General features: G+C 32.6%; 2 protein-coding genes across 5 annotated transcripts; one reads left to right on the top strand and one right to left on the bottom strand.

Moving 5' to 3' along the window:
• Positions 1-2,309: 2,309 nt before the first annotated feature.
• Positions 2,310-18,220, top strand: LOC148275833 (putative 3',5'-cyclic phosphodiesterase pde-5). Of its 4 annotated transcripts, XM_088235142.1 has the most exons (13): positions 2,310-2,711; positions 3,367-3,465; positions 5,322-5,524; positions 6,216-6,389; positions 7,448-7,587; positions 8,118-8,287; positions 8,370-8,503; positions 10,461-10,576; positions 12,462-12,699; positions 13,820-13,975; positions 14,416-14,694; positions 15,444-15,613; positions 16,158-18,220. In XM_088235142.1, the coding sequence occupies exons 1-13, from the start codon at positions 2,417-2,419 to the stop codon at positions 16,306-16,308; spliced, it is 2,325 nt and encodes a 774-aa protein (XP_088091268.1). In that variant the 5' UTR covers positions 2,310-2,416; the 3' UTR covers positions 16,309-18,220. The 4 variants fall into 4 exon arrangements, with proteins under 4 accessions (XP_088091268.1, XP_088091269.1, XP_088091271.1 ...); XM_088235143.1 differs by lacking the exon at positions 3,367-3,465; XM_088235145.1 differs by lacking the exons at positions 2,310-2,711; positions 3,367-3,465; positions 7,448-7,587; positions 10,461-10,576 and having other exon boundaries at positions 5,449-5,524.
• Snx3 (sorting nexin 3) lies at positions 16,867-24,655 on the bottom strand. Its single transcript, XM_088235146.1, has 4 exons — positions 24,351-24,655; positions 24,053-24,148; positions 21,079-21,181; positions 16,867-18,386 (listed from the first exon to the last, which is right to left on the bottom strand). The coding sequence occupies exons 1-4, from the start codon at positions 24,525-24,527 to the stop codon at positions 18,259-18,261; spliced, it is 504 nt and encodes a 167-aa protein (XP_088091272.1). The 5' UTR covers positions 24,528-24,655; the 3' UTR covers positions 16,867-18,258.
• Between the last annotated feature and the right edge of the window lie 2,491 nt (positions 24,656-27,146).

Raw genomic sequence — 27,146 nt, 5'->3', positions numbered from 1 at the left:
TAGTCTGACTTAGCCGAAGACGCACCGGTGCGCTAATGAATTATTTAATTTATTAATTACTTTTTCGACACTCGGCGCAAAACGTGAAATAGCTGCGCGGATGGGTCGTCGCTTTCTAATGACTTGGGCGGAGGTTCGAATCCATAGGGGTTCCAATTTTTTTTTGCAATTATGTTTTTTTAAATCAAATGTTTGTGCTACATTAGAAAATATTTTTACTGAAACTATTAGCCGCTGGAGCCATTTGTTATGAATTATTTATTAAATATACAATAGACTTGTTTTTTATATGCCATACTACCGCTATGGACATTTTATCAGAATTTTCATAGCTTACAAATTTAAAAACTCACCGCTCGCCACTGAGTTATAGCCATGTTAATATTCTAAATACCATAAAGTAAGGATCATGGTTTACATTATTATTATTGCCATAGTAAAAAAAAAACAAACTGACGTACCTAATGTTTGGATAATTTATATAGCGCCATGTTTGTGGAAATCACCTCCTATGTAGGTTTATAATTTGTTGCTCTACGGGAGGTATTTTTTTTAATTTTCAAACCATGTCTCCATTTTCCCATTTGTTTGTTTGAAAATCAGTATTAATTTGGTTTTTTTTTTAAAAATATTTTTTGAATTACTTTTTTATTAGGGTTACATACAATAAACACACGACTTTTTTTATATTTACGTCTCGGCTTTTTAGAAATAAAATCCGTATTAGCACGTTACTTCTGTTTTTCATATAATATTATTAGTTTAAGTAAAATAAAAATTCAAAACATTTGAAAATATTCTAGAATGTAACTAACTTGAAGTTTTCATACAATGTAGGTATCGTTTTTTGCTTGTGTTCATATTGTTATTCCTTTCTATTTGTGTTGTTTTTAATTTTAATTTGTAAATCTATGTCACTTGTTTTTGGCCAATGTTATCACATTTTGGTAGAAGGCTCTTTTCTTATAAAGGAGCTTACTTTCTCCCGAAAAACGGAGTTTGTCTTTGAATAAATTTCTGTGTATGGTATACCGGAAATAAATGATTCATCGAATGATTAGTTCGATTATTTTCTTCATTCGATTAGTAAATTTAGTCGATTATTTTCATCTCTAATCTATACTGCTAAATAAATTGCTTGTCTTTTGTCTTTGCTTTCTATCCGTCAGAAATATTATGCAGGTAGGTACCAAAAATCAAAGTAGGTAAGCCCTGTAAATGCCTAGGCTTCCATTTTCCTGACAATTATTCTATCTTTGAAGATATTGATATTGATTTTGATTGATACGAGCTACACATACCTGTTTAAAATATTCATGCATTAAAATATTTTGTCCCCGTAAAAATAAGCAGGTATTTTTGTTTTAGATTATAAAATCAACCTTGTTTGTATTGGGAAAAAACGCGGCGATGTTTCAAAATATTTCAATACGAATTTAAATATAACTTTCCAATACATTCTATTGTTTTCTCTAATCTGGGGTTTCTCAGCAATAATGCATTTAAATATAACCTTTTACATTCTAATTTCAAGTGCAGAAAATAACCCGAAGGTGAAGACAATAGTATGTACTTTCCTCACCTTAAGGTTTGTCTCTGCATACGGGTATTAATACCATTTATAATTAGGTATTTACATAAAATTTTGTATATTATATATTTTTTTCTTTTGCACCACAACAGGCCAGGAGGCCCAATTACAGTGGTGAACTACATCACAAAACACCCAGGCTTGAGAAAAAATAGATTTATTTTTTTATAATTTTTTAATACTTGTTTATTGGGTGGGGACAGGAGAGTTAGAATATGAGTAGGAAATGGGACGTTGATATCGGAGAGGTCGGATAGGAACTCAGGATAATAATCGTTTATGGGGCATCCAAAAAAACATGCTTATGTCTTCCTTCTCAACCTGAAATTTGCAATTGAACAAGTGAGAACCATTACAACAGTGCCCAATGCGCATTTTGCATATGGAAGATGTCTCAAACTTGTTCAGAACCACTTTGGAAAACCAAGGATTTTCTGTTACATTTGGTTTCAATTTGAAAATATGTCTTCCCTTGGCTTAGGAGGAGACCACCCAATATTTTTGCCATGTGTAAAGTTGCTTTTCCTTTATCATAACAAGGAGTAGGGTAAACTCAGAAAGGTACTCAACAAGTGTAGAATTCCTCAAGAAATTAATAAAATACAATTATGAATGATTGTAAATTTGCATTTTATAAACATTTTATCAATACAGTAGGTAATAAAAATATTCACTCAAAATATAAAAACAAAAGCTACTGCTCCAAGTTTAAAAATTTTCTTACTACTTACAATAATTTTAGTTGAGTCACACATTATTATTTAAACAATGTGTTCAACATAATCTTTGACTTAAACTTCAAAATATAGTTCAAAGGTTAAAGCTATGTCCCTTGAGCAAGTAAAATCAGACATTGTAAGAGAGGAATCTATGATTATTGAAAATAATTATAATCATAAAATGTCTAAAAGCAGCAGACGCAAAACTGTTGATAGATCTTTGAAAAAAATAATTGCACCATTTTGTAAAGTCATACGGAGAGGATTCAAAAGTGATATAGAAGACAACTCCTTCAATAGGGATGTTGCAGAGTTTCAAATATTTCTAACAGATAATATTGATTTTACTAAATTGTTGTTTGATACGGCAGATATATTAAAAATATCTACCCAAAGCACAGGTTTGTCTAAAATATTAAATATATTTGCATTAACATTATCTCAACTGAGATGTTTTTTTTTCATAAAGGTATTTTACAAGGCTTGTAAGCTTGTCATTCCTTACCATTTTTCCTATGTTTGAACAGATATCTACATCTGGTAGGTAATTTGGAATACCTGAAACTAGTTCTGTTCTAATAATATTCTCTTATGCGGTATATATTACAAAGCATTTTATTTTAATTATATTTAAAATATTATTCTACAAAGTAAATGGTGAAACAATAAATGATATCCCTATTTCTTTATTTTTGCATTCCCCAAATAAAAAAGGTAATTTGGCTACCTACTTTTACAAATTTTACCATGTGGTGTTGTGTAAAAACTAAAAGTAATAAGCATTCAAAAATGTATTTTTTATTTAAAAAAACATTATTTTTAATCCTGCTATATTTTACAGTTTTAAATCGTTGGTAAAATGCATACATATATAATACACAGTTAATTTGAAATATCAGCCCACTTCATGATGCATGAATGTGAAGGAAGCAAAGCCTTTGGGTAATGACAGTATGTACATACCTAAAGTATTCTGTCGTCACTACCAGCTTAGGCAGGGAAACAACATGATGGTTATTTATATAAATGTTTTAATAAGCTTTTTTTTTATTGCAGGTGTTATGGTTTATTTAGTTGATAGAATGAGAAATGAGATTTACCTCAAACCTCACCACATGGTAAATGTGGAAAGGCACAAAGTCAATTGGCCGATAAGTATAAAACTAATCATTGTTTTTTAAAAAAAACATATTGTTAATGCGATCCATAACTAAAAAGAGTTTAGAATAAAATGAACTCTTAACTCCCCCCTTTTGTTTTGTATTTAAGAATTAAACAAATCCTGAAGTTCAATACGTTTACAATAATAGTATAAACTGATACATAATTCTTCTTATACGTTTGCTCTTGGCAGAGCAGTCACGGTCGCATTGGCAGGAGGGAAGCAGGTCATAACGATCCCCTCTTTCTTCAGCGCTTCTGGAGGCCTCTTAAAGAGGGATGCCAATCGCTTCTGTCACCGAGTATGTCCATCTGGTAGGACTTCTTCCGGGAGACCAAGTTCCCTCTATTTGCCCTTGTAATACTAATTTTTCCATATTGTCTCTTTGTCTTGTAACGTGGCCGAAGTACCTGAGAATACGGATTTGTACAGTAGAAGAAAGACACTGTTCAATAACCAGTTCTCGGATTATAAAGATATCAGTCTTATGGGCTGCCCATGGTATCCGCAGCATTCTACACCAGCACCATATTTTGAAAGCGTCTATCTTTCTTTGTTCTCTTTTTCTCAGGGTCCACGTTTCTGCAGCATGTTGTTACATAATTATTTGTAACTATATTATATTATCTCGAACCTCACTATTTTTACTAAGTAACATACTATCTAAACCACCGTAGTATGGCATAAATCTGTTGAGACCAGTTTTATTACACATAAAAATTAATAGCATTTTGATTTCGCAACAAACAAGTATCTTATATTACGAAGTCCTTGAATACATGTGCCTATAATGACTTCTAACATATTTTTCTCACAGCTCCCTTCAATTCGTTAAAATTACAACTGTGCTCTCTTTGCACGGTAATAAATATTTTTTACAGCCTTAACTTGGTTTACTCTTACAGAGCCATGGCTCGAGGAAGATCTTCGGGCACTATCACACGAACAACATCATTGGATGTTGGAAACGAGGTTCAGTCTTTGAACCTTTAGACTTATCTTGTAATTAGACAATCCCAAGCTCCATAAAACCAATGGAGGAAAAAAACTGAGATTGTTTTACCTAAGGATGTGGCAGTAAATAGATGGTGCACATTTGATAAAATAAATTGTGTTTTTTGATAAGTGCTGTATAAGGCATAAAGAACTTTCAGAAGAGACGTTTTTTTCCACCGCTTGTTGTTTATAAATTCTCTATTAAATTTTTATTTCAATAAAGGCCTAAAATATTTTGGTGATAATTTTTTTTTACAGCTACTTTTTATTTAAATCGCTAAACTCTGACGGTTGCCACTAGTCTAAATGTTCTTGCCCATGTAAAATTGAGAATTAATTCTGCTTGAATTAGATTAAATTGATTAATTAATAAGTACATTTTAAATATTTAGCTGTTGTGTGGCTAATCATAGTCATCAGTCACACGAGTCTTCATAAGTCTTGATAATATATATATCTTATTTTTTAAAATTTAATTTTATTTATTTATTTTTGCACCACAACAGGCCAGAAGGCCCAATTAAAGAGTGAATTACATCACAAAACACACAGGCTTGAGAAAAATTACATTTTAATTTTCGTGTTCTCACCGGGCATCGAACCCAGAACCTTCCGTGCGTGAGTCAAGCATCTTGACCACTACACCACGGCCTTTTTCTATAACAGGCCTAAATTATACGATTATGTATTTAATTTTGGAAACTAGATTATATTAAGCAGTTTTCATACACATATGTTAACTTTTTGTTTTAAAATATCTGTATTCCAAAATGTCTCGTCTTTTGCTTAATATAATGTAATGTAAGTTATTTTAAGGGATTTTTAGCACAGTCTTTTAAAAGTGACTTTTCAGGTGAAGGTAAGACGCTTGCAGCCCACGCAGCTTCCACAAAGCAATTTGTTATCGTTGAAGATGTTTCTACAGATAAAAGATTTAGTGAAGGAGTAACCTGGCCTGATGCAAAGACAGCCCTCTGTTTACCTGTTGTTCAGCCAGACAATAGTTGTTACGCTGTTTTAGAACTATACAGGACTAATGATGATCCATATTATGAGGTATGGTTTTGAATTTTTAAAATATCACAGTGTGATTATCTTCACAATATAGAGGAATGTGCATATTGTTAAAAAGTAAGAATGAAGACCATTAGGTATAACAAATACATGCAAAGTTAATTAGATATAACAATTTACCTTTCTCAATAAAACAAATACCTAGTACTTTTAAGGTACAGTCTGTCCAAAAAGGGTAAATATTGGATTACTCTGATTTTCTTATGGCTTTTCTTTTGTAGTAACATTTAAAAAACAACTTTACTGAAATAGAGCACCGTGACCTTGTAGTAACCAATCACAAAAAAGCCACTTGTAATTTGGTGTTGCCAGCATAAAAATCTGTTGTAGTTCCGTTTTTTACTGTTTCCCACTTCTTTTTGACAACTAGTTATCATAAAAATATTCCTACACTTAAAATATTAAATTTACAAGAATAGCAAGATTTGGTAATCAATGAGCAAGATATTCTGGATAGATCTATCGAGCTTATCATGATTTTTACCATTGTAATGAATAGGTAGGTACTTGCCTAATTAACTTTTTGCTGAATACATGTGTTGTTTTTTTTTTTACCTTTTCAATTGTAATTAAATTTTCTAAATATTGCTCGTTGTTTACTATTCTAATTTATTTGACTAGAGATATTGACAGAGAAAAAAAAAGTGTTTATTTACAACATGGCATATTTCAGGATCAACTTCGTAGTGCACAATGTTGCACTGGTTGGGTGGGAGCAGCAGTCCACCAGGCCAATCAGAGAATATCTTTAGAGCAGAAACTTCACTTAAACAAAGAACTTCTAAATCTCCTCATGCAGTATTTTTCCGATCAAGTTAATTTGGATAAAATGATCTTTGAAATACTAGTGAGTATTTCAATTTCTATGGATTTTTTACCGCATGTATTGAGGCTTATTTATTGAAATAAAGTGTAACAGTACATATGAGGGGGTTAAAAGCAAAAATGTCTCTGTCCATGATCACTGTTTTTGGGAAGACCAACAAAACCAGTAGCGATATAACTGTTTTTTTTTAAGTTCAATGTGCACATTGATCTCAAAAGAAATAGTACTTTCACTACTAGTTTTGTTGGTCTTCTCAAAAACGATGAATATAGACAAATGTGTGGTAAAACTATGTACAATAGATGCACAAATGTAGGGATCCGTACATTATGTAAGGCTGAGATAAGCGATAAGCATCATCGACAAAATCAAGAAAGGAGCTCTGCGCTGGTTTGGAAATAAAGAGCAAATGGACAGCAAAAGAATGGCTAAGAATATGGCAGAAAAAGAGAAAGACCAAGAAAAACATGGCATGACCAAATCCAACAAATAATTGAAGATTGGACATGTCAAAAGTCAGAATAATCGGCGCGCGTGCATGAGAAGATGTATGAATGTAGAGGAACTGAGATCTGTATGCAAAGATAGAGTGATGTGGCATTCTATCCTCTCTGCCTACCCTTGCGGAGAAACGGCGTGATGGTTTGTTTTGCAGTGTGTAGATGGTTTAAAACTGTTGAAATGCTCTGGCACCGTTCCAGAAGTTGCCTCTTTGTCAGTTTTTTTACAAAGATATCGGCCATCCTCGCTGAAAAATTGCCACCATCTTTAGCCCATCCAAATAAGATAGATAAGTATGCCGTCAATCAATTTAAACTGTCAGAAACATGGGACAGACTTCATTTAGTTTATAAAAAGAAATATTTATCTTATTGAAAATAGCGGATGAACATTTTTATGTTCATGTTTTCATGAACATTCATCTAGGTCTACTTCAACAACTCACCTATTCAGAATGCCAGAGTGTGTATAAAGATGTAAATAACTAGAATCATTGCAGAATTGCTTGCAATAGTAAGCACAAAAAAATAATTACTGTATCTTTATACAACTTTTTTTGCATGTTTTCTTCTGATAAGAGTATATCAAAGCACTGCCTTAGAGCAAATCGAGCAACCATTTACATAATTGATTCAACGTATGTCGGTGACCCCATGACGGCAGATATGTACGATGAAAGTTGGGATAGTTCCATTCCAAAGAAAAAAGTCAAAATCAGGTTGGTTTTCATCTAAACTACAAACAATAATGAGTTTTCATAATAAAATAGTTTAATGATTCTCACAGGAGGCAAAATCAAAAGCAGGAGATAAAAGTAGGCTGAATGCAGTCGAAACGTGATCAGGTTAATGTCAAAATCCGTGCATTATATAAAGCTGAGACCAGCATTATCCACAAAATCAAGAAAGGAGTTCTGCTTTGGTTTGGACATGTAGAGCGAATGGACAGCGAAAAAACGGCTAAAGAGGTTTACGGTGCGAATGTTGATGAATGCAGAAAACGAGGAAGAACAAATTCAACAAATACTCGATGAAGGTCTCGAAGTCAAAAGTCGAAATAATTGTCAGCAATAGCATGAGAAGATGTATGTATGTCCGTATGCAAATACTGAGTGATGTGGCGTTCTATCCTCTCTGCCTTTACCCATTAATAATTGGTACATTATAAATTATTTAATTTGGTCAGGTGAAATAATTGCTCGGGTTCTGTTTCAAGAAATATTTATATATAATAAATCCGTATTTTTAGCTTGTCGAATTGTGATACACCGCCGGGTTTAGCGGCCAACTCTGGTGAACCAGTAAATGTAAAGGATTTATACTCTGATGAACGATTTCATAAGGAAGTTGATCCTGTAACAGGATCCATAGTTCGATCTGTGTTATGCCTTCCTCTTAAATCCAAAAATGGAATTATCGGTAAGATTATGTAGAAGTACCTACGCTAGTTTTTTCCGTCAAAAACATTATATTATTTAATAATTTTGTATTTTTGACCCAGGTGTGATTTCCGTAATTAATAAATATAATGAGGAAATATTCACCACAGAGGATATAGAATTCTTTTCGATTATTTCTCATTACTGTCGTCAAGTTGTTCAATACTTTATTTTACAAAAGAAATATTTAGCAATGGTAAGGCATTTTTCGCAATTCATCTTACAATAAAAAAAATTAATTAACCTTCACTAATACTTACGTTGTTTTTTATTCTAGACCTTATTGTGTAATATGACGGTTAATTGATATGCCCCACCACTCACCTATTTCAAAGCGGATAAGAAAAAGTTTTTGTACTTTATTTTTCAACTGAGCCCTCGTGGACTTGAATGCACTTCTTCCAACAACACTCCAATATGTCTATAGCTTCCAGTGCTGCTATTCTGAATCTTCTCCCGGTGGTAGAGAAGATTTTTACTTGGGGATTTTTATTTTTTTCATACTACTACATTTTACTTTATAAATGGCCATACTGATGATTGAACTTCAAATAAATATGAACACTTTCTTACGCGGATATAAAAAAACGTTTACAAATGCTTTCATTGGAGAACCGTAGAACAGAGTAGGACCTTGTATGTATTTTCAAAATACTTAACTCAATAAGTGATGTCCCTTCTCTATCACAAACAATCTCCTTCCATGTTCCCTCCCGTGTCACTAGAAACAATAATCTTTTGCATGTCAAATCTTCCAAATCCAACTGTGGCTTTAATTCCCCAATGTCAAGAATGTGTTGACTAGTAAACTCTTCCAGTGACTCGGGCTGGATCTTCCTGCGTTTAGCAGATCTCCTGCTAGTGTCAGGAAGAGTGTGGGGGGATGGCATGGCTAAACTGAGCTACTGTAAGACTATTTATCTATTGCTTTGCTCCAATTTACTGTCATCATTTTCTGTCTTGAGCTTTGTTATTATTTTCTTTATTTATAAATATTTTTTTGTTCAAATTACATACATAAAAACTGTACATTATACAGTACAGTACTGTAATTGGCTAAGGCTGTTAATAAATAAACACATGAAATTAAACATGATGATTTTAATTTAGAACATTATTGCGATCATAAGCATTACCCGAAACACTTAATAAGGTTGAATTGACGGAACTATATTAGTTTTTTTTAAATTTTTCAAATAGTTTTTTAATATTGAACTATGAAATGTAAATTATCTGTTTATTTTACGTAATTTGACGTTTAATCATCAGAGTAGCCATATATGAAGCATATTTCAGTCTGCGCTAGAAGATTCAGAATAGCACCCCTGGTAGAACATTTGTCCAATCCCTTCCAATCGCTCATCCACACAGCACATGACCTCATTGTAGTTCAAAATTTTTTACATTATACATACATTTGTTAAGGACAGAGACACAGTTTATAGCGACACAATCAGGAACGATCCATGTCTGTGAACTTGCTCCGACTCGCTAGAAAATCCGTGTTGAGTCGGGGCACTTGTAATGCATTCATAACCATACATTCACACTCATATATACATATATATTCGCACATACATATTTATATTGTATAAAAATACATACATATACATATATATTAAGTTTAAGTTTATACACATCATTGATACTTTATACATTACTACATTTTACATTTATAAATACATATTAATCATTTACCAGTTAGTCCATATTCGATCGCAGAAATCCATTCCCTTTCGAGCAAACCAGTTACTCAAACCAGATTTAAATTTCGAAAATGACTCTGATTCCTTTGTTAACTGATCTAGTAAATTAAAAATTCTTGGAAATTGTTTCAATTACTTATCATTTTATTTTGTTTATAGTTTAAATCATTGTCGCTTTATTTTATTAGAATTAAGTGGATACATGTTATGGGATGGCAGGCCCTACCATTTTTATATATTTTTTTTTTATAGTCTCCATGTATAATCGTTAGACCTGTACATCTGTTTGTATTCTAAATAAATAAAATACCATCCCCTCGATTGGTCAACTTGAAGCAGGTCAGAGGTGGAGTTTATCAATCAACCCTCGTGAGTATAAATAGTTCTGCATGACAGAAAAAATATTTTTTTTATTTTAAAACATAAAATGTTATTTGTGTTTTTTAGAAAAATCTCAACACGGTTTATGGCGAACTCCTTCAGAAGCATATGAATCCTTGCATTCACAATTTGGACAGTTTGATTCAATACCACGTGACATTACTCCCTGATAAATTTGACGAGTTAAGAATGTTAAATAAAAAACCATCATATACCCATCACTTTAATTAATTTAAGTTTCAGGGGCATTAGGGGCATTGAAAGCATTAAATGTAAATTTTTCATGATGCAAATATTTCATAGACAAAAATAATTTTCTTAAAGCAATTATTCGTTAAGCTTGAAATTTGTTTTTGCAATGTGTGGATTTGAAAAGAGGCTACAAGTTCTTTAAAATGGATACGGCTTAGTTAAGGGGGATTTTATAAATAATTGAGATACTTGATAGTAAAAGAGCCCGAGGATGACACATAGTCATATAATGAATAGTATATATATATTTAAAACTTGTAACGTGCGGTCGAAATGCGTACCCACGATTTTTTTTTGCCCATGTATCGCTATCTCAGCCCCACAACGTTACTCTTCTAACATCGCAGCTGACCGGCTACCCCTGCGCGCTTCATCCCCCGCGGAGGCCTGAAAGAAATCATCCCCACCAGAATAGTCACCAAAATTTGCCTATAAAAGGTCGTGCACCCGCTATAGAAGGCAGTTATTTATCTCAGCTATCATACCGCTTTCATGTATTTTGGAACAGTCATAGTACAAGATATTTGCTTTCGAACCGGGAGTTCATCTCCTCAGCTATCAGACCGCTTTCAGGTATTTTGGAACAGTCCTGGTACTGGGAGATGGCTCTCAGCACTCCAGAAGGGTTAATCCCATGGAGGTTTGACTAAGCTACAAGCAGCCGCTTTCATGCATTTTGGAACAGCTCATGTACTCAGTCAGCTTCCCAAGATTATTCTTGACTGAAATTCAAGTAATGAGTTGCATAATATTCACTAAGTAATTAATACAAATTGTATTTATTTTTATTTAAGAAGGTAAAACATAAACAGAAAAAATATAAAAGGAAAAATAATGAAACCCACTAAACCGCGAAACCGGTTTGTCAGCAGGTTTCTTATTTTTTCTTTACAAAGAAAAACGTTAGAGAAATTATAATTTTAAAAAGTAATATAAACATTAATAAGAACTAAATGTGCGCTCTTATTTGAGCCCTTCCGTACTTGATTTGCTAGGTAGTTTTATCAATCATTCCTATGAAGTCAGTGCCAGAGCATAATCTTGACACCAGATGTTTCTCCCTTTGTCGAAGTCTGAAGTAAACAGAATCCCGGTGATTCTCAACCTGTGAACCCCGCAAATGTCAAACTATGCTTATTATTTTGATTTAATTAGATCATCGCTGTTTTACCGAATTACCGAACTTGAACCTATGTACAATTTTCTTTAATATAAAATAAACATTGAACGACAATTGTGTTTGCTCTATAAACTTATAATCAATATAAATATAACATGAGTGCACATACCCAATTGTAAAAGAAGCAAAAACTGTTATAATTGCATATATCCTTTCTACTTAACTTCACTTTGCATGTGGACATGTATTTAAATGATTGTTGAAATTGTGACTTTATAAATGTAAGACGATTCACTATATTTTGTATGTTTGTATGGTTGAAACCTCAGGGTAATAACATGCTGCCCGCTTATAGAGATGCCATTTCGCTCTATTGTATAGAACCACAGCGTTGCAAATTTTTGGTTTGTTTTTTTAATAACATACATGTAACAGATGGTTTTGTCGCTGTGCTTGCAGTTCTCGACCTGAGTTCCTACGGCCCATTGTTTTGCTGCAAACTGTAGCTAATTTTGTGATTGATAATTCTAGAATGATTTTCATCCATATTGGCAGCTCTATAAGTGATAGAAAGTTATTACTCTGAGCTTGAAACCGATTCAAGACAAGACTGGCACAAGATTATTGTGTGGGCCCAGTTAAAAAAATGTAATGACGTTATTCAACATAAGGCTTAATGGAGTATTTTTGTCTAGATTTGAATGGTACATACAATCAGATTGCAGAGACAGAATTCCCGAACTCATGTTCTATATGATAAACAAGTTATCAGGTGGAGTACAGTTTGATCGGATGGTCTTGTCAACGTTTATCTTGACCGTGTTGGAGGGCTATAGAGATAATCCATACCATAATTCTGAACACGCCTTTACATTCACACACACCATGTATAATATTATTATGAGGAATGCAGAGTCCTTTACTAAAATAGAGGTAAGTACAGTCCATTCAAATCTTAAACTACTATGTATGATAAACTTTGCTTGTGTGTGCGTGACAGAACATTTCCAAACAAAATATTCTAGTGTTGTCTACTAACACAAATTAAATTTGTAGGTTTACTTCGTTCACCAACAGGCATTAACAAATTAACATTAATTTAGTTCTTCTCTCATGTTAATGTCTGTATTATTAAATCCCTTGTTCGTTATTTGTCAAACTGATTTCTTGGGACTGTTTCAGAATGAATGCTGTGTGTGAGTTTAATGTTGTCATGTTGTGTATGCCTGTAGAAGCTGTGTCCATGGACTATTCCAAAATATACACTTTCAGACATTTGTCTTATATTTGAGGGAACCATGGAAACCTCAACTGGAAAGTGTGACACTCTCCTTATTGATCGCCATTGTCTGCTATCCATGTAGTTTGTAGACAATCGGCTCCCCGTTTGCCGAGTGTTTTCAATATGAATTATGATCCTTTACGATGAGGCTTTTCTTTCTTTTTGACAATTTGTTAGGTTGGGCTAGGTTAGGTGTTAGGAATTGATTTTTTTATGTTTTTATTTTATTAGAAACATCTACGCAGTCTTATATCAAAGTTGTTAAGAGAAGTTCAGTTCGCTCCATTTATCAACGGCTCTTTTCCTCAGGGAATGCTTCAGCTGTGTAAAATTCATCAATCTTTTTATAATGTTGACATTATTAAATACTCATACATCTGAGTTTAGTTTATCTGGAAATGAAATGGTAGGATGCCTAGGAACAAATTTTATATTTAAAAATATTCAGTAACTTATGATTTGTAATTGGTTGGTTTAAATGGATGTGTAAAGTTCACTGTTCTGCCGTAATTATATAGATAGATACTTATTAAGCGTTAACTTATATTGATAAATATTAAAAATCACCTATACCAAATATGCAGTTTATACTAAACATGAAGCTACCAAGAAAAAAAATTAGAACACTATGCTAAACTTTTAAATTCTCATACATTATTTATGTGTAGATTGCGTGCAAACAATAATTCTTACAAAAGTGATGATCACTTGTTTTAAAAAATAAAAAAGTACATATTATATTATGGTAGATTTTTTGTATGCCTTTTCCAGATGATTGCGCTAATGATTGGTGGCTTCTGTCATGATCTAGACCACCCGGGTCTTAATAATAGTTTCCTGATAGAGAGCAAGCATCCCCTGGCAGCTGTGTATACTGATTCCATTCTAGAAAATCATCACTTCTTCCTAACACGGAAAATTCTACTGGTATGTTGCAAAAAGTATGATTTTATTATATCGTGTTCTCTTTTCTAAATGGTTTACCTCTTATGGTGACACTTTTAAAACAGCAGTACTGACAAATAATGTCATAACCTTGAAGAAACCATTTACAAAACAAGACACATTAAATTTGGTGTTTCCAGCGTTTAAATAAGTGGCAATTCTGATTTTGACAGACAAAACTATGTCAAAACTTAGTTTTTAATTTTAAACTGGTCAGAAAAACACCAGAATTTTAAGTTGTGTTTAGAATTTTTTTTTTATGACTTATTTTCATTCTTGTTTTGAAATTACACATTGGAAAAATAAATAGAATTAGAAATGATTTGTAAGAAGAATACTTATACTCAGCTTGTTATAATGGTAGAGTTTATGCATCTTGGTGAAAATTTTACTTATTTGATCAATTTTTCAAAATTCAACAGGACAAAGGAGTGCTATCAGACCTTACTTCAGATGAACAGCAAGAAGTCCTTAAAGAAATCAAGTTTAATATAATGTGCACAGACCTCGCCATCCACTTCCGTCTCCGCTCGGAGTTAGCTCCACTGGTGGCCAACAAGAAGTTCGACGACACTAATCCCGAGCACAGAAACCTCACCAAGAGTATCATGATGACTTCTTGTGACCTCGCGGTGCAAGGGAAACCGTTCCATATTGTCAAGAAAATTACGGAGCATCTGTATGAAGAGTTTTATGCACAGGTCAACTTATAATTATCAAATAGAACAAAACTACACTCAGTAAAATTATCTAAGGATACGAAGGTAGACCGAAAAGTTTCCAACTTTGAGAAAAAAAGTACTAGCCGGTTTCAATTTATTTATCGTTTTTCAACTTTACCTTTGCCTTATTTGTGGCCACAGCCCCGCAAGCGAGGAGGCTTTATAACTCCCCAAGGGGCCGCGACCCACAGGTTGAAAAAAGCAGTGGTTTAAACCTTTATAAATATTTTTATTGATATTGGCAAAATTCGACATCATTTGGAAAACGTGTTTAAAATTAAGTGTGTTTGACATTGTTATGAAAATCTAAAATGTTCTGTTGGGCTGCACGAGCTTTTACACGCAGCTTCGCTCGTAATTGATTAGTTTTGTCATTTATCAATAAGTATTTTCCCGATGGAATGGTATATTTTTTCTGGACAGAAAGCAGTTCGTATCGATTGCCGGTCTTTCAACTATCGCTATGAAAAAAAATACAAGGATCCGTTATCCGAAATTGATTATTTTTGACACCCCACCTTACCGCATACACTTGTCTAAACTTTCTGCTCGAAATCTCATATCAAAAAATTATATTTGTTTACAAATTCACAAACTTACGATGGCTTTTAAGGCTGTGCCATTTCTTATATAAATTTTATTTATAACTACTTCCCTTATTGGGTAAGCCTACAATCGTGGTCAGTGACGCATAAAATAAAAATCTATCTTCTTCTGTAATTTTCCAGGGTGATTTAGAGAGAGAAATGGGCTATGCACCTCTCAGTATGATGGACCGGACCAAGAGTTTCAATCAGGCTACAGAACAGATTCACTTCTTGCAGATTGTTGTTCTTCCTTGTCTCCTGCTGTTGCAGGCTATAGTACAAGGGACTAGTCAAATGACAGATTACTGCATGTAGGTGTATGATTATTTCTCAGTTAACTTTGATAACATATCAAATACGAGGTATATCCATAAAGTATGTTCCATTTGTATTTCTTGCCATCGCAGTGCCGTGATCGCAGTTTCATGCATGTAGGGTGCTTACTGAGATAAGGTCTATAATTCGCTCCCTTAATGCGAAGAACATTTAATCAGTCCATATTCATCACCAGATCTGTGAGGTGTATGGAGACCATGTGATGAGTGATTCGAACAGTTCTTTGATGAACCAGGTCATCACTAATCAGATATCGTGCACAATATTACAATCTTCACTTTGGGGAATTTCTTGCACATAATAAAATGTCATACAAGTTTTTTTTGAAAGAGAAATATTTGCATTCTTACAATTTACTAAAATACATATTTAAATTTTGGGGGCCATTTTCAACTTCTAAATAGGGCGGGGTTCGAACCTCAGGTATGTGATCGATGAGTCTGCAACACTAGCTACGAGACCACAACCCAGTTATTTAAATGAATAATTTCAAAAGCACCATTTACGTGTATATTTTAGGCAAGCTCAAGAGAGTTGGCAGGAACTTAATGATCTCCGCGGGAAAAAGTTATGGGTGCAAGTTGATTCCTACTCAAGGATGACCACCACTCTTACCAAGAGAAAATCTTCCTCGAGCCCTCATGGAGATAGTAGCGAGAAATTCTCTTAGTTATTTTGGATCCTACATTGAGAATTCCTTTGTTCTTCTATAGATCATGGTCAGATTTACATAAAGTATCTACATGCATTATTTTATTAACCAAACATCTTTAATACATTATCTTTTATTTATCAAATTTTATATTAATAAATGACTTGAAAAAAATATGCTTTTTACATTAAAAATTGAAGGGTACATGGAAAAAACAGGCTCTGTGTCGAATAACAAATTTAACAGGAGTGCAAAAAGAAAAATAAAAACTTTATTTGTGGGACACTGAGTTCAAATATTTTTACATACAATCACAGAAAAAACTAACAAAAATGTCCACTTCAATATCGTTTTTAAAACTCCTTTCTTGAACGTACAAAAACAATCTTGTTGCAGCAATTATTGACAGTTTTTTTGCCAGAAGTGATACTGTATATATTTTCTACAATTTATCAGACAAGGATCCAAATTATGCTAGTTTTGAATATTCCAATCTATAGAACTCATTCATGAGAAAAAATGTACTAACAAATAACCAAGATGGGTGAGTGCGGCTCGTAGTAAAATAAAAAGTAATTTTGTATTCCACAAATTTATTTATTAACGTAAATTTAACATATTTTATACAGTACGTAAATTTGTATTATTTCGCTAGTTTTGTATTCATTGCATCGATATAAAAAAATAAAAACAAAAAACAAGAATGTCCATGAAATACATTCATCGCACTAAAATAAAGGATTGACCGTCACTTTGTTCTGTCGTATTCCTCGCTCACTTGTTTCTTAAAAATATTTTTATATTTAAAATAAAGACTTTAGTTTTTGTCATGAGACCGATATCTGCGATGCATCATTAGATTGGAATGGTAAGATACACCCATGTCGCAATGCAACATACTGAAATGTGCCTCCGGAGATATGAAAATCAAGCGTTAGTGAGATTTAAGTAATATGTAATCAGTCTATATACAATATAAATATTAGAAAGGAAATTCCGTTTTATATTTTCATGCTCATTCAGTTACAAACTAAGAAAACTTACCGTAATTAAATAATATTTTCATTACAAATAATTTTATTATTCTTTTATATAACGCTTATGGAATCCATCAAACTTCAACAAGAGCACTCATTATTTAACTACGTAATGCATTATTAAATAAGGGAGCTGAAAACCCACCAAAAATTAAATACCTTTTACATTCATTATGTTTTTTGTCAACGGGGTGACACGTGCTATTAAAAAGTGAATTTCCAATTTTCATATAATGTGAAAACGTTATTGTAAAATTATTACATAGATTAATTTACAAAATTAGTTTTTTTTTATTACCGTATGGTTAGTGATGTAAAATCAGACTGTTTCATTTAAAATGAAATGAAGCCAAATATGTCGGAGATTCAATTTACTTTTTACAACTATTTTAAAACATGACTCATTTCCTGTGAAATAAATTAATGATTTGACCACTCAAGTGTGTTTTGTCTTTTAATTATTTACACATATAACACTGATTAAACCTTTAGAATACAATCCAAATAGAATATTATGTATAATATTAGCTAACTTTAAAAATAGCTTAGATTTTTAGTGAGATATATTAAGAAGGAAAAAATACATAATAACTGTGAGCATTCATTTGACAGAAAAGTAATATAGTTTACTCAATGCAAAAGAAAGATATATTTTATTGCAAAATGGACATTTTCATAACCACATAAATAGCTTATGTGCAGAACATTGATTATTGGATGAGTGCACACTTCTTCACCGTCCTTCCGAGGTTACAATGTGTCCTTTGCGAGACCGTCACTAATGAATATTGTTAACTTGGCGATATTGGAATGGTCATCTACCGTTAGTTTACTGGCCGAGATTAACACGCGACTACTGTTCAGAGTCCAAATGTGGCGAGCGTACCTGAGAGAAATGAACGGACACATTGTAACCAATTTAGTATAACTCTTACGTGTTCCTAATCTTGCCGGGGACGTAGTTCTTGTCGATGATCGATTCTTGGAGGAACATGTGGAGACATCTTTCATTCTGAGCGAGAGGGTGACCGGCTATTTTGTTGATGAACAATTCCAAACCTAAAACCAATGTTATTAATAAGTTATTTACCATCGCCACATTCCCCGATCCATACCTGATAGTGAATAAGGCACTTCATCGGAACTCGGCATATCGGGGATTATTTGTAGTATAAATAAATACACGGAGGTAAGATGTATTCTGTTTTACGCTTCAGGTGCTAGTCTTATGTCTATGCAATGGACAACCAACAATTAAACAAATATTTCACGTCGACCTAGCCAGGAGTCAAGACCACAAGGCTCTCCACTCAATTTTCTTTTTAAGGATTTTTAGAGTAGTTGAGTTATGAACATTTATCTGTGGTTCTTGTTCTATTTTGCACACAGAACCGTATTCTTCATTCTGTGTGGAAATTCTCCATCAACACAATAAAATTAATGGTGTGTCAACCGACACAATAACTGATAGATAAAAAATCTAACAGTATGTAAAAAAATATTGGGCACTTGAATAAGTTCTCGTTGTTTTTTGTGAAAATTAATGGCTTATTTTTAAAATACCATCTCGAAAGAACGATTCATCTTTTGAGGTTATCCACAAATCTAATCATTTTTTGGCATCTTTATAAGAATGGAAGTGCTGCTCAGCCAGGCCATGAGTCATCGATCGGAACAAGTAATAATCGAAAGGAGGATTGTCCGTAGGACTTCCTGTTTGAGTGTTTTCTAGTATGTTTTGACTGGCCTTGCAGCATGTGGCCGAACGTTGTCATGCTGCAGAATTACGCATCAATTGTAGTCGGTAGCGATCTTACGTGATGGTTGAGGAGCTCATGATACACTACACCCAGCTGATCCCGCCAAATACAGAGTATGAGTTTGGAATCATAGATATTCGGCTTTACCGTCAATGTTGATACATGGCCGGGCTTACCTCACAATTTTCACTTCAGGTTATCATAGTGTGCTCACTTTTCATCACCAGTCAGGATACAATGCGAAACATCTTTTGTTTGTGCCGTTGGAGCAGCTATTCGCACGTGGAAAAACGCATTCTACGTCTCTCGGCTACAATTTGTACAGAATCCAATTTCCTTGCTTTTGAATTATTCTTAATGCTATTAAACGTTTGACAACTATTGTGTGATCATCTTTGAATGATTCTGCGAGTTTGTTTTGCGTCTAACATGGGTCTTCATCGAGTAATGCTTCAAATTCTTCATCTTCAAACTTCTTCAATGCACCAGAGCATTAAAGGCTAAGATAAGACCAGCTATTGGAAAACAGTAAGAACTTATTCAAGTCCCCAATATATATATATATATATATGTTTGGATAATTTATACAGCGCCATTTTTGTGAAAATCACCTCAAGGGCGCTGTACAATAAATAAATATCCCAGCACATCTTGCAGCCACGGAGCGCATGGACGGTTGGGATTCTATTTCCTCGTTTATGATATATTACAATTATGATATATAGGAGCTAGATAACAGCACGTCTTGCAGCTACAGAGCGCATGGACAGTAAGAAATCTAGCCCCTATTTACATTTTTAAAAAAAAAAAATATTTGCCAGTGAAGTTTAGAGTTTAAGTGATACATATTTTAAAAAACGAAATAAAAAGCAAATTTATAAAAATAGAAGTTAGACAACAAGTCTTGCAGCTACTGAGCGCATAGACGGTTGAATTTCTAGACTCCATTTACTAAATTTAGATATTTGATAACATTTATATAATATGATAGTTAACATCACAAAAAGTCTTGCAGCTTCAAAACGCATTGACGAGTGAAATTTCAACAACATAAGAATGATTTTAAAAAGTTAACAATAAAAAATAATAATTAAAAAAAAACAATAATAATACCATATCAGGAATCGAACCCGAGACCTAAAGGTCAGCGCATTTGCCTACCGTGCTAAAGCACGGAAGGCAAACGCGCTGACCACTACGCCACAAGGGTGACACTAGATTTTACACGAGAATATTTCATAGTCCCTGGACTGGCACTTAGAGCGTAAGACTGCCCATCTTACCTACATTATTATTGTAGTGGTCAAGACACTTGACTCACGCACGGAAGGTTCCGGGTTCGATTCCCGGTGAGAACACAAAAATTAAAATGTGATTTTTCTCAAGCCTGGTTGTTCTGTAATGTAATTCACCACTGTAATTGGGCCTCCTGGCCTGTTGTGGTGCAAAAAAATAATTTTTAAAAATGAAATGAAATGAAAAATTATTATTATCCTTTGCTGATGCGCCTATATTTCATGTACCATTTTTTGTCCAAGTTCGTCTTCCTTCAAAAAAGCATCCAAAATATAATGATATATTTTTAAACGGAATCTTTAAAATAGTTTCATTGTCAGACATAACTCATTTATGTGATAACATCTGTCAGAAAAATTGTAGCAAAATGTTCAGCAAAGGAAAATATACATAAATATCTTATTAATTTGCAATATATTTAGTTGCATATTGTCAATCCATATAATAACAGGGAAACAAATATTTCTGCTATTTCAATCATGTTGAGTGATCGACACAGTACATTTTAACTCATTTATGTGAACATGTGTTAGTTGTCTTTTATTAGCAATATTGTTTACAATCATTTAAAGTAAAAATTTAACTATAAGGTCCTAATTGTGGTTTATGTTTCAATGTTCGGTGGTGCTATAAAAGTATCCGCAATAATTTTGTTATAAAATTAAATAATGTAAGTATAAATAGATGAAGATTACCTTTTCTCCGATCTTCAATAAACTCCTCTTCGAAAATGCCATCATCGCCCCTAAATGGCATTTGCCTTTTCCAAGCTTTCCCTGGTAAGGGAGGGACTACAATCTGAAAGAATCAATTCAACACACGGTTATACTCCTTTCAGCAGTACATGTTCCAATTATTTTTTTAAAAAGACTTATAATAATGTAAGTGCATTCTTAAAATAATTTAGGAACTTTACAAAAATTTTAATTTTGGGGCTATCTTACATTTTCAAATAGTCATAATTATTGTGCTAGGAAATGAATCATTGTGAGAATTATTGTGAAAATCAAGTATATTAATTTTAAATTAGGTTTATTTATATTCATATTTAGAGAGTTAACTTGGTGGTCAAACATTTTATAAAATGTAAGTAAATAATCATACATAACACCTTTTTCTCAACTATTGATCCCACAAGATCAAACATGATTTTTTTAAATATATAATCAGTACATGTTAGTGTGAGCTACTAAAATCATGTGTGCTATCAGCACGTTGGTTTTATATTTATGTGCAAATGGTGATGAGTGGGATTTAATTAACGTCCAGATGAAGACATGGTTAAGTCTTGAAATCGGTAGACAGAAAAATCAGCAAGTTATTTACTTACTAACATTTAATTATTTATTTATTTTTATTTGTTTCATTCGTTTTACGTATTTTAATTCAATTTTTTTTAAAGTGACGAATGTGACGTAAATTTGAAAAAGTGTTTTAGTACTTTAATAATAATTAATTAGTAAAAGTGATGGATTTTGTAAAACATTTTTATAGAACCACATAACATAATTATTACATCAGTGTCACAAAATTAATGCCCAATAATTAAAATCATCTTCTGATCCATTACCCAACTGTATTGCGATTTAATAGTTCGAAATATTTTATTCAGAGATAAGAGATAATCATACTATGTAGAAACTAATATTATTTATTTTAAAATTACTTTGTTTAAAGCACCGAGTTATTTATTATAATAATAACTGACCTAAATTAATATGCTTTTCAATCATGTGATTCTAAACGTGTCATGTTGATCATCAGAGAAAAAAAGATTACAATAAAAACATTTTAATTATTAAATAGTGGTAACTATGTACAACTGATTATTATACGTAATATAAAGTTTTAATTCAATTTTGAATAATTATAAGCAAAAAGCGTAAAAACATTATAGATGATCATTAGGTATTTTATTGAAATTTTATTTTTACTATAGGTACTTCCCAAAATGTATAATTTATTATTGTGAATGTTTTAATATTGTCTGACTGAATTAGATTAATTTATTATTACTTGGCACTGAAAAAAAATATTTTTGCAAATTTTTTTTGGAATTATTTGATTGATCTCTATATTTTTTTTCTAACCAATAATCTTTTTTTAATAAAAATCATAGTTTTTTTTATTAAACACAAGGTATAAAAGAAGTAAGACCAATGAAGAAGTTTGCTGTATTTTTTTGTTTTTTTATTTGTTTGTAGACTATTGAAGTAAGCCAATTTTTTTTTTATGCATCGTATTATATATACATTTGGATAATTTATATAGCGCCATATTTGTGAAAATCACCTTAAGGGCACTGTACAATAAATAAATATCCCAGCACGTCTTGCAGATACAGAGCGCATGGACGATGGGGATTCTAGTGCCTCGTCTCCAATTATGATATATTACAATTCTGATATGTATGAGCTAGATTACAGCACGTCTTGCAGCTACAGAGCGCATGGACATTAAGTAATCTAGCCCCTATTTGCATTTTTTATTTTATGTGACAATAAAGTTTAGAGTTTGAGTGATATTTTAAAAAAACTAAATAAAAAACAAATTGATCAAAATAGAATTTAGATTACAATGAGTCTTGCCGCTACTGAGGACATGGACGGTTGGAATTCTAGACCACATTTACTAAATTTAGATATTTAATAGTTGATAACATTTACCTATTGAAGCAGCTACTATTATTGTGGATAGTGTATATAGCGCCATTTTTTGTGAAAATTACTTCAAGGGCGCTTTACAATATCCCGACACGTCTTGCCGCTACATAGCGCATTGACAGTTGGGATTCAAGTTCCTCATTTAAAATTATAATTTAATTCAATAACAGATTATCAGCACTATGATTTTTTTAAGTTTTGTATTTTTGAAATCACTCCGCATATGTCATCTCAAGTTCTCTTCCGCTTCTTCGCGGTCAGTTCTGCCGATTGGTACGTTGAAGGAAAGTAAACCGGAAATCTTCCACAACTCTCTCATCATGATTTATATGAACTAGTGACGTGGTTCAAAGAAGTTTGTTTTTATTTATTTTTTTAAATGATTTTTTTGTACATTTTCAATAAAACTTGCCGTATAATTAAATGCTCTAATTTTTACCGCAGGTAAGAAAACATTTTTCATGTCCAATTTCCCATAGGATCTAATCTGATAACGGAATTATCAATTTTATTATAATCATTATCATTTTTAATGATTACAATTTGTATCTATGACTTATATCTAAATTAACGATAGCCCGGAAATAAAACATTAGTGATAGTTCGAAGCGTCGGATTGTTAGTATTCCCTGGTGAAGTGAAGTTAAGATGCATATTCAAAATTATTGATGCCTTGAGACGCATAAGATAAAATCCAAAATACACATGTAATTCACAAAAATGTTACTCAATACTGCTAATTAGGTTACAGTATACTTTTCACACGAATTGACTTTGACATTATAAAAAAGTGGCAATGGAACTGCACAATTTACGACCTATTTTAAACTTTCTAAATATTCAATCATTTGGTTGTAAGCTGGGAATGCTTCATTTTGAAAATTTATTGATTTGACAAGATTATCTGCAATTCCGCCCCTTATGGGACTGCAAAAGTATTCGACTGCAATGATAACACTAATTACAAACGCAAAATATTCGAGGAAAACATTAATTAGGAACTTACTTTGCTATCTCTTTCGAGTTCATTTCGCAGCCATTCGAAATCACTATATCGCCTTCTGACACTAGATTCCTTTACTTTAAACACGGGGAGATTCGTCTGAAACGAAATAATCACACAAAAGTTAACATAGTCGTGATAACAAAGCGATAATTAGTAACATACTCCACTAAGTGTACAATTACTGACATTGACGTGGCCTTGACAGGTTAGATCTAATATTAAACCGATGGATATTGACTCAAGACCCATAATCCAATTAAATTTACGTAAAAATATTGATAATATTGTACTACATTACCCTCATTCGAACTTCATAATCGGTATAGCGTTTCTTCGCAACACCCATGGTTGTCGACGGGTTTAAGACGTCTATTTCCAGAAAATTAGCCGGGGCAGCGTATGCATCGTCCAAGGTCTGTTTCTTGACGTTTAAACGTCTTGTTGCGTCAACTGTAGCGTCGGATTCAGCCATCATTTCTATTCAAAATGAATAACAAACACAGCGGACGCCCCTCGCGGAGGAAATGACATTTGTGGGAATGGGAATTCGTCACTCACAAATATAAGCAAAAAATACCTACAGTGACTCGACTTCACTTTACGCGCACAGAAACCTGCTTGACCGGCTTTATCTAATTATGTCGTTCCGTAAATTTCCGCTAGAGTATGAAATATACATGGCGGGAAAAAATACGAAAAATCACATGAAATGAAATAAAATATTTAATTTCATTTTCCGTAAATAGTTCATATTTTATTAAATTTATTACACAAGTATCGCGTTAGTAATACTAAAATGCCATTGGAACTTAAGCCTCAACATTTTGGAGAAAAGGATACTTATTATTTTTCATTTGTCAATCAAAAATCACAATTTAATTTTAAAAATCGATGACAGCTACCTTAGCTATTGTATGTTGAATACATAGAATTGAGAATAGTCCAGAAACCGCATACGCACATCAAACAGAAGGCGACTAAACTACTCATAAATGAGTAGGTGTACGTTTTGATCCACTAGTTTCTTTATAGACGTCGCTCAATACGCAACTCCCGATTTAAATTCAACTATGCCGTGTTGTGTCCTTTTAAAGTGTAGAAATACTGCTAGGATCTTAAAGAAACAGGATGCAATCACATTTGATGTTTAATTTGCAAATTAATGTGTAAGTAGCAAATACATTACTTAAAAATTGAGTTATTTTTCCATCTGTCATATTGTCGAAGAAATCGAAATGGACATTTCGTTAGTGTTGCCAAGGTAGTATTTTTTTTTACCCTACTTTGCTCATCTAATGAGAGAACTAATGAAAATTGGACCTCGGATTAAACAACTCTGCGGTGGACATATGACCGACATTATCACTCCCTCTCACTTCTGTTCAATGTACTTCATAGTCCTAACACTCCTATATACCTGCGTGAAAAATTTCAACGCTTATCAGTTCATGGTTTACCTCTTCGTTCTCTTTCTCAAGGCACTCTCTTAATACCCATACACAATTCCTCTTTCTTCCCTAACTCATATAGTGTCCATGCGGCTCGACTGTGGAATCATCTCCCATCCACCATCAAAGATGTTACTACATTATCTCTGTTTAAATCACGTCTGAAGAAACATCTCCTTTCTCTTCCTTAATCTCTCCTCCTTTCCTTTTTCCTCTTTCCGCTTTTTTCCTTTTCCCCATTGAGTAATAGTTTTGATTTAAGGTAATTTATAAACAAATACGTTTATTTCTATTTTTATATATTTTTCACTTTTTAATCTTTTTTTTCTCTATTGAATATGTTCTGTAACTTGAATTATAAAAATAAAACTTTTGTTTTATTGGTTGGTTGGAAGAAATTGCCATTTGGCAATAAGCCCGCCAATGTACAAATAACATTACGTACAAAAAGTTAAATAAAATAAATAAAATTATCTTTAAAACATCAAATGTAAAATAAAATTTGTTTTATATTTCAAGTTTATAGTTCATTAATTCAATTACTCTTATTAAATGACCCTTTACTTATCTACTCTGTTATGTCAATAAAAATTTCCGCGTGCACAATAAAATTTTAGAGAAATTAACAGATTGCTTTTTTTTACCTTACATTTGCAACATTACGCAGCGACATCATGAATGCGCGCGGCTAAGGTGGAGCATAGTGGGGGGGATTATTGGACATAGTATTCAATTCCGATGTATTCAAATATGATTCTACGCTCCATCTGGACTATTCTTAATTCTATGGTTGAATATATCAAATTGTGAATACACAGGTTAGTCGGTTTGTCATTTAACAGATTCATTGCCAGCTCCGCCAACGCGGAAGTTTACTGGTTTATTTGTTTTTATTCGTTAATAGATTATTAAACTAAGCCAAATTTAAAAAAAAAAAAAAAATTATATATCGTATTATCAGCGCTATGATTTTCTAAAGTTTTGTATTTTTTAAACTACTTATTCACATGCGACGTCTCAATTTCTCTTTCCATTTTTTTTTTATTAGTTCTGCTGGTTCGTCAATCAACTTACCGTAAATCGGAAACCTATCACAACTATCTTGACATTGGTTGATTCGGAATAACTAGTGACGTCATGCAAAGTAGTTCATTTTTATTATATTTTTCATACATTTTTAAAAAACTTCATACAATTTAATGCTCTGATTTTTACTGCGGGTAAGAATACATTTTTTATATCCAATTTACCGTAGGGTTGAACTTCCTCATTGGTGGAGTTGAAGAAGAAATTTTCAATCCATATGCCAGCTAATGGTGTTATCATTTTTACGTTTTTCCAAAATATTTTTTTTTGTTTTATTATTTAATCTCAGTCAATATGATAACAAAACATTCTTTTTTTAATTGAAAAATTTAAGGCTGGCAGTGGACCTGTTAAAAGTGTTGAATATATGAGGGTATTAGCAGCAAACTTAGAAATCTCCATTGAAGGAGTTAGATACATATTTGCGAAAAACTCTGAAAAAAGAAATGTGAAATTTCTAATTATGCTTCACCAACTCAATGGAGAATGCTAAGTTTGCAGTGTCAAGTAGTATAATTGAAACTGTTTTTGCAAGATTTAGAGACGGTTTTGTCAAAAAC

The sequence above is a fragment of the Micrasema longulum genome, unplaced genomic scaffold (genome assembly GCF_059751315.1).
Source record: "Micrasema longulum isolate JH-2025_06_02 unplaced genomic scaffold, ASM5975131v1 h1tg001338l, whole genome shotgun sequence".
In the NCBI taxonomy this organism is placed as follows: domain Eukaryota; kingdom Metazoa; phylum Arthropoda; class Insecta; order Trichoptera; family Brachycentridae; genus Micrasema; species Micrasema longulum.
This window is presented reverse-complemented; position numbering and strand designations above follow the sequence as displayed.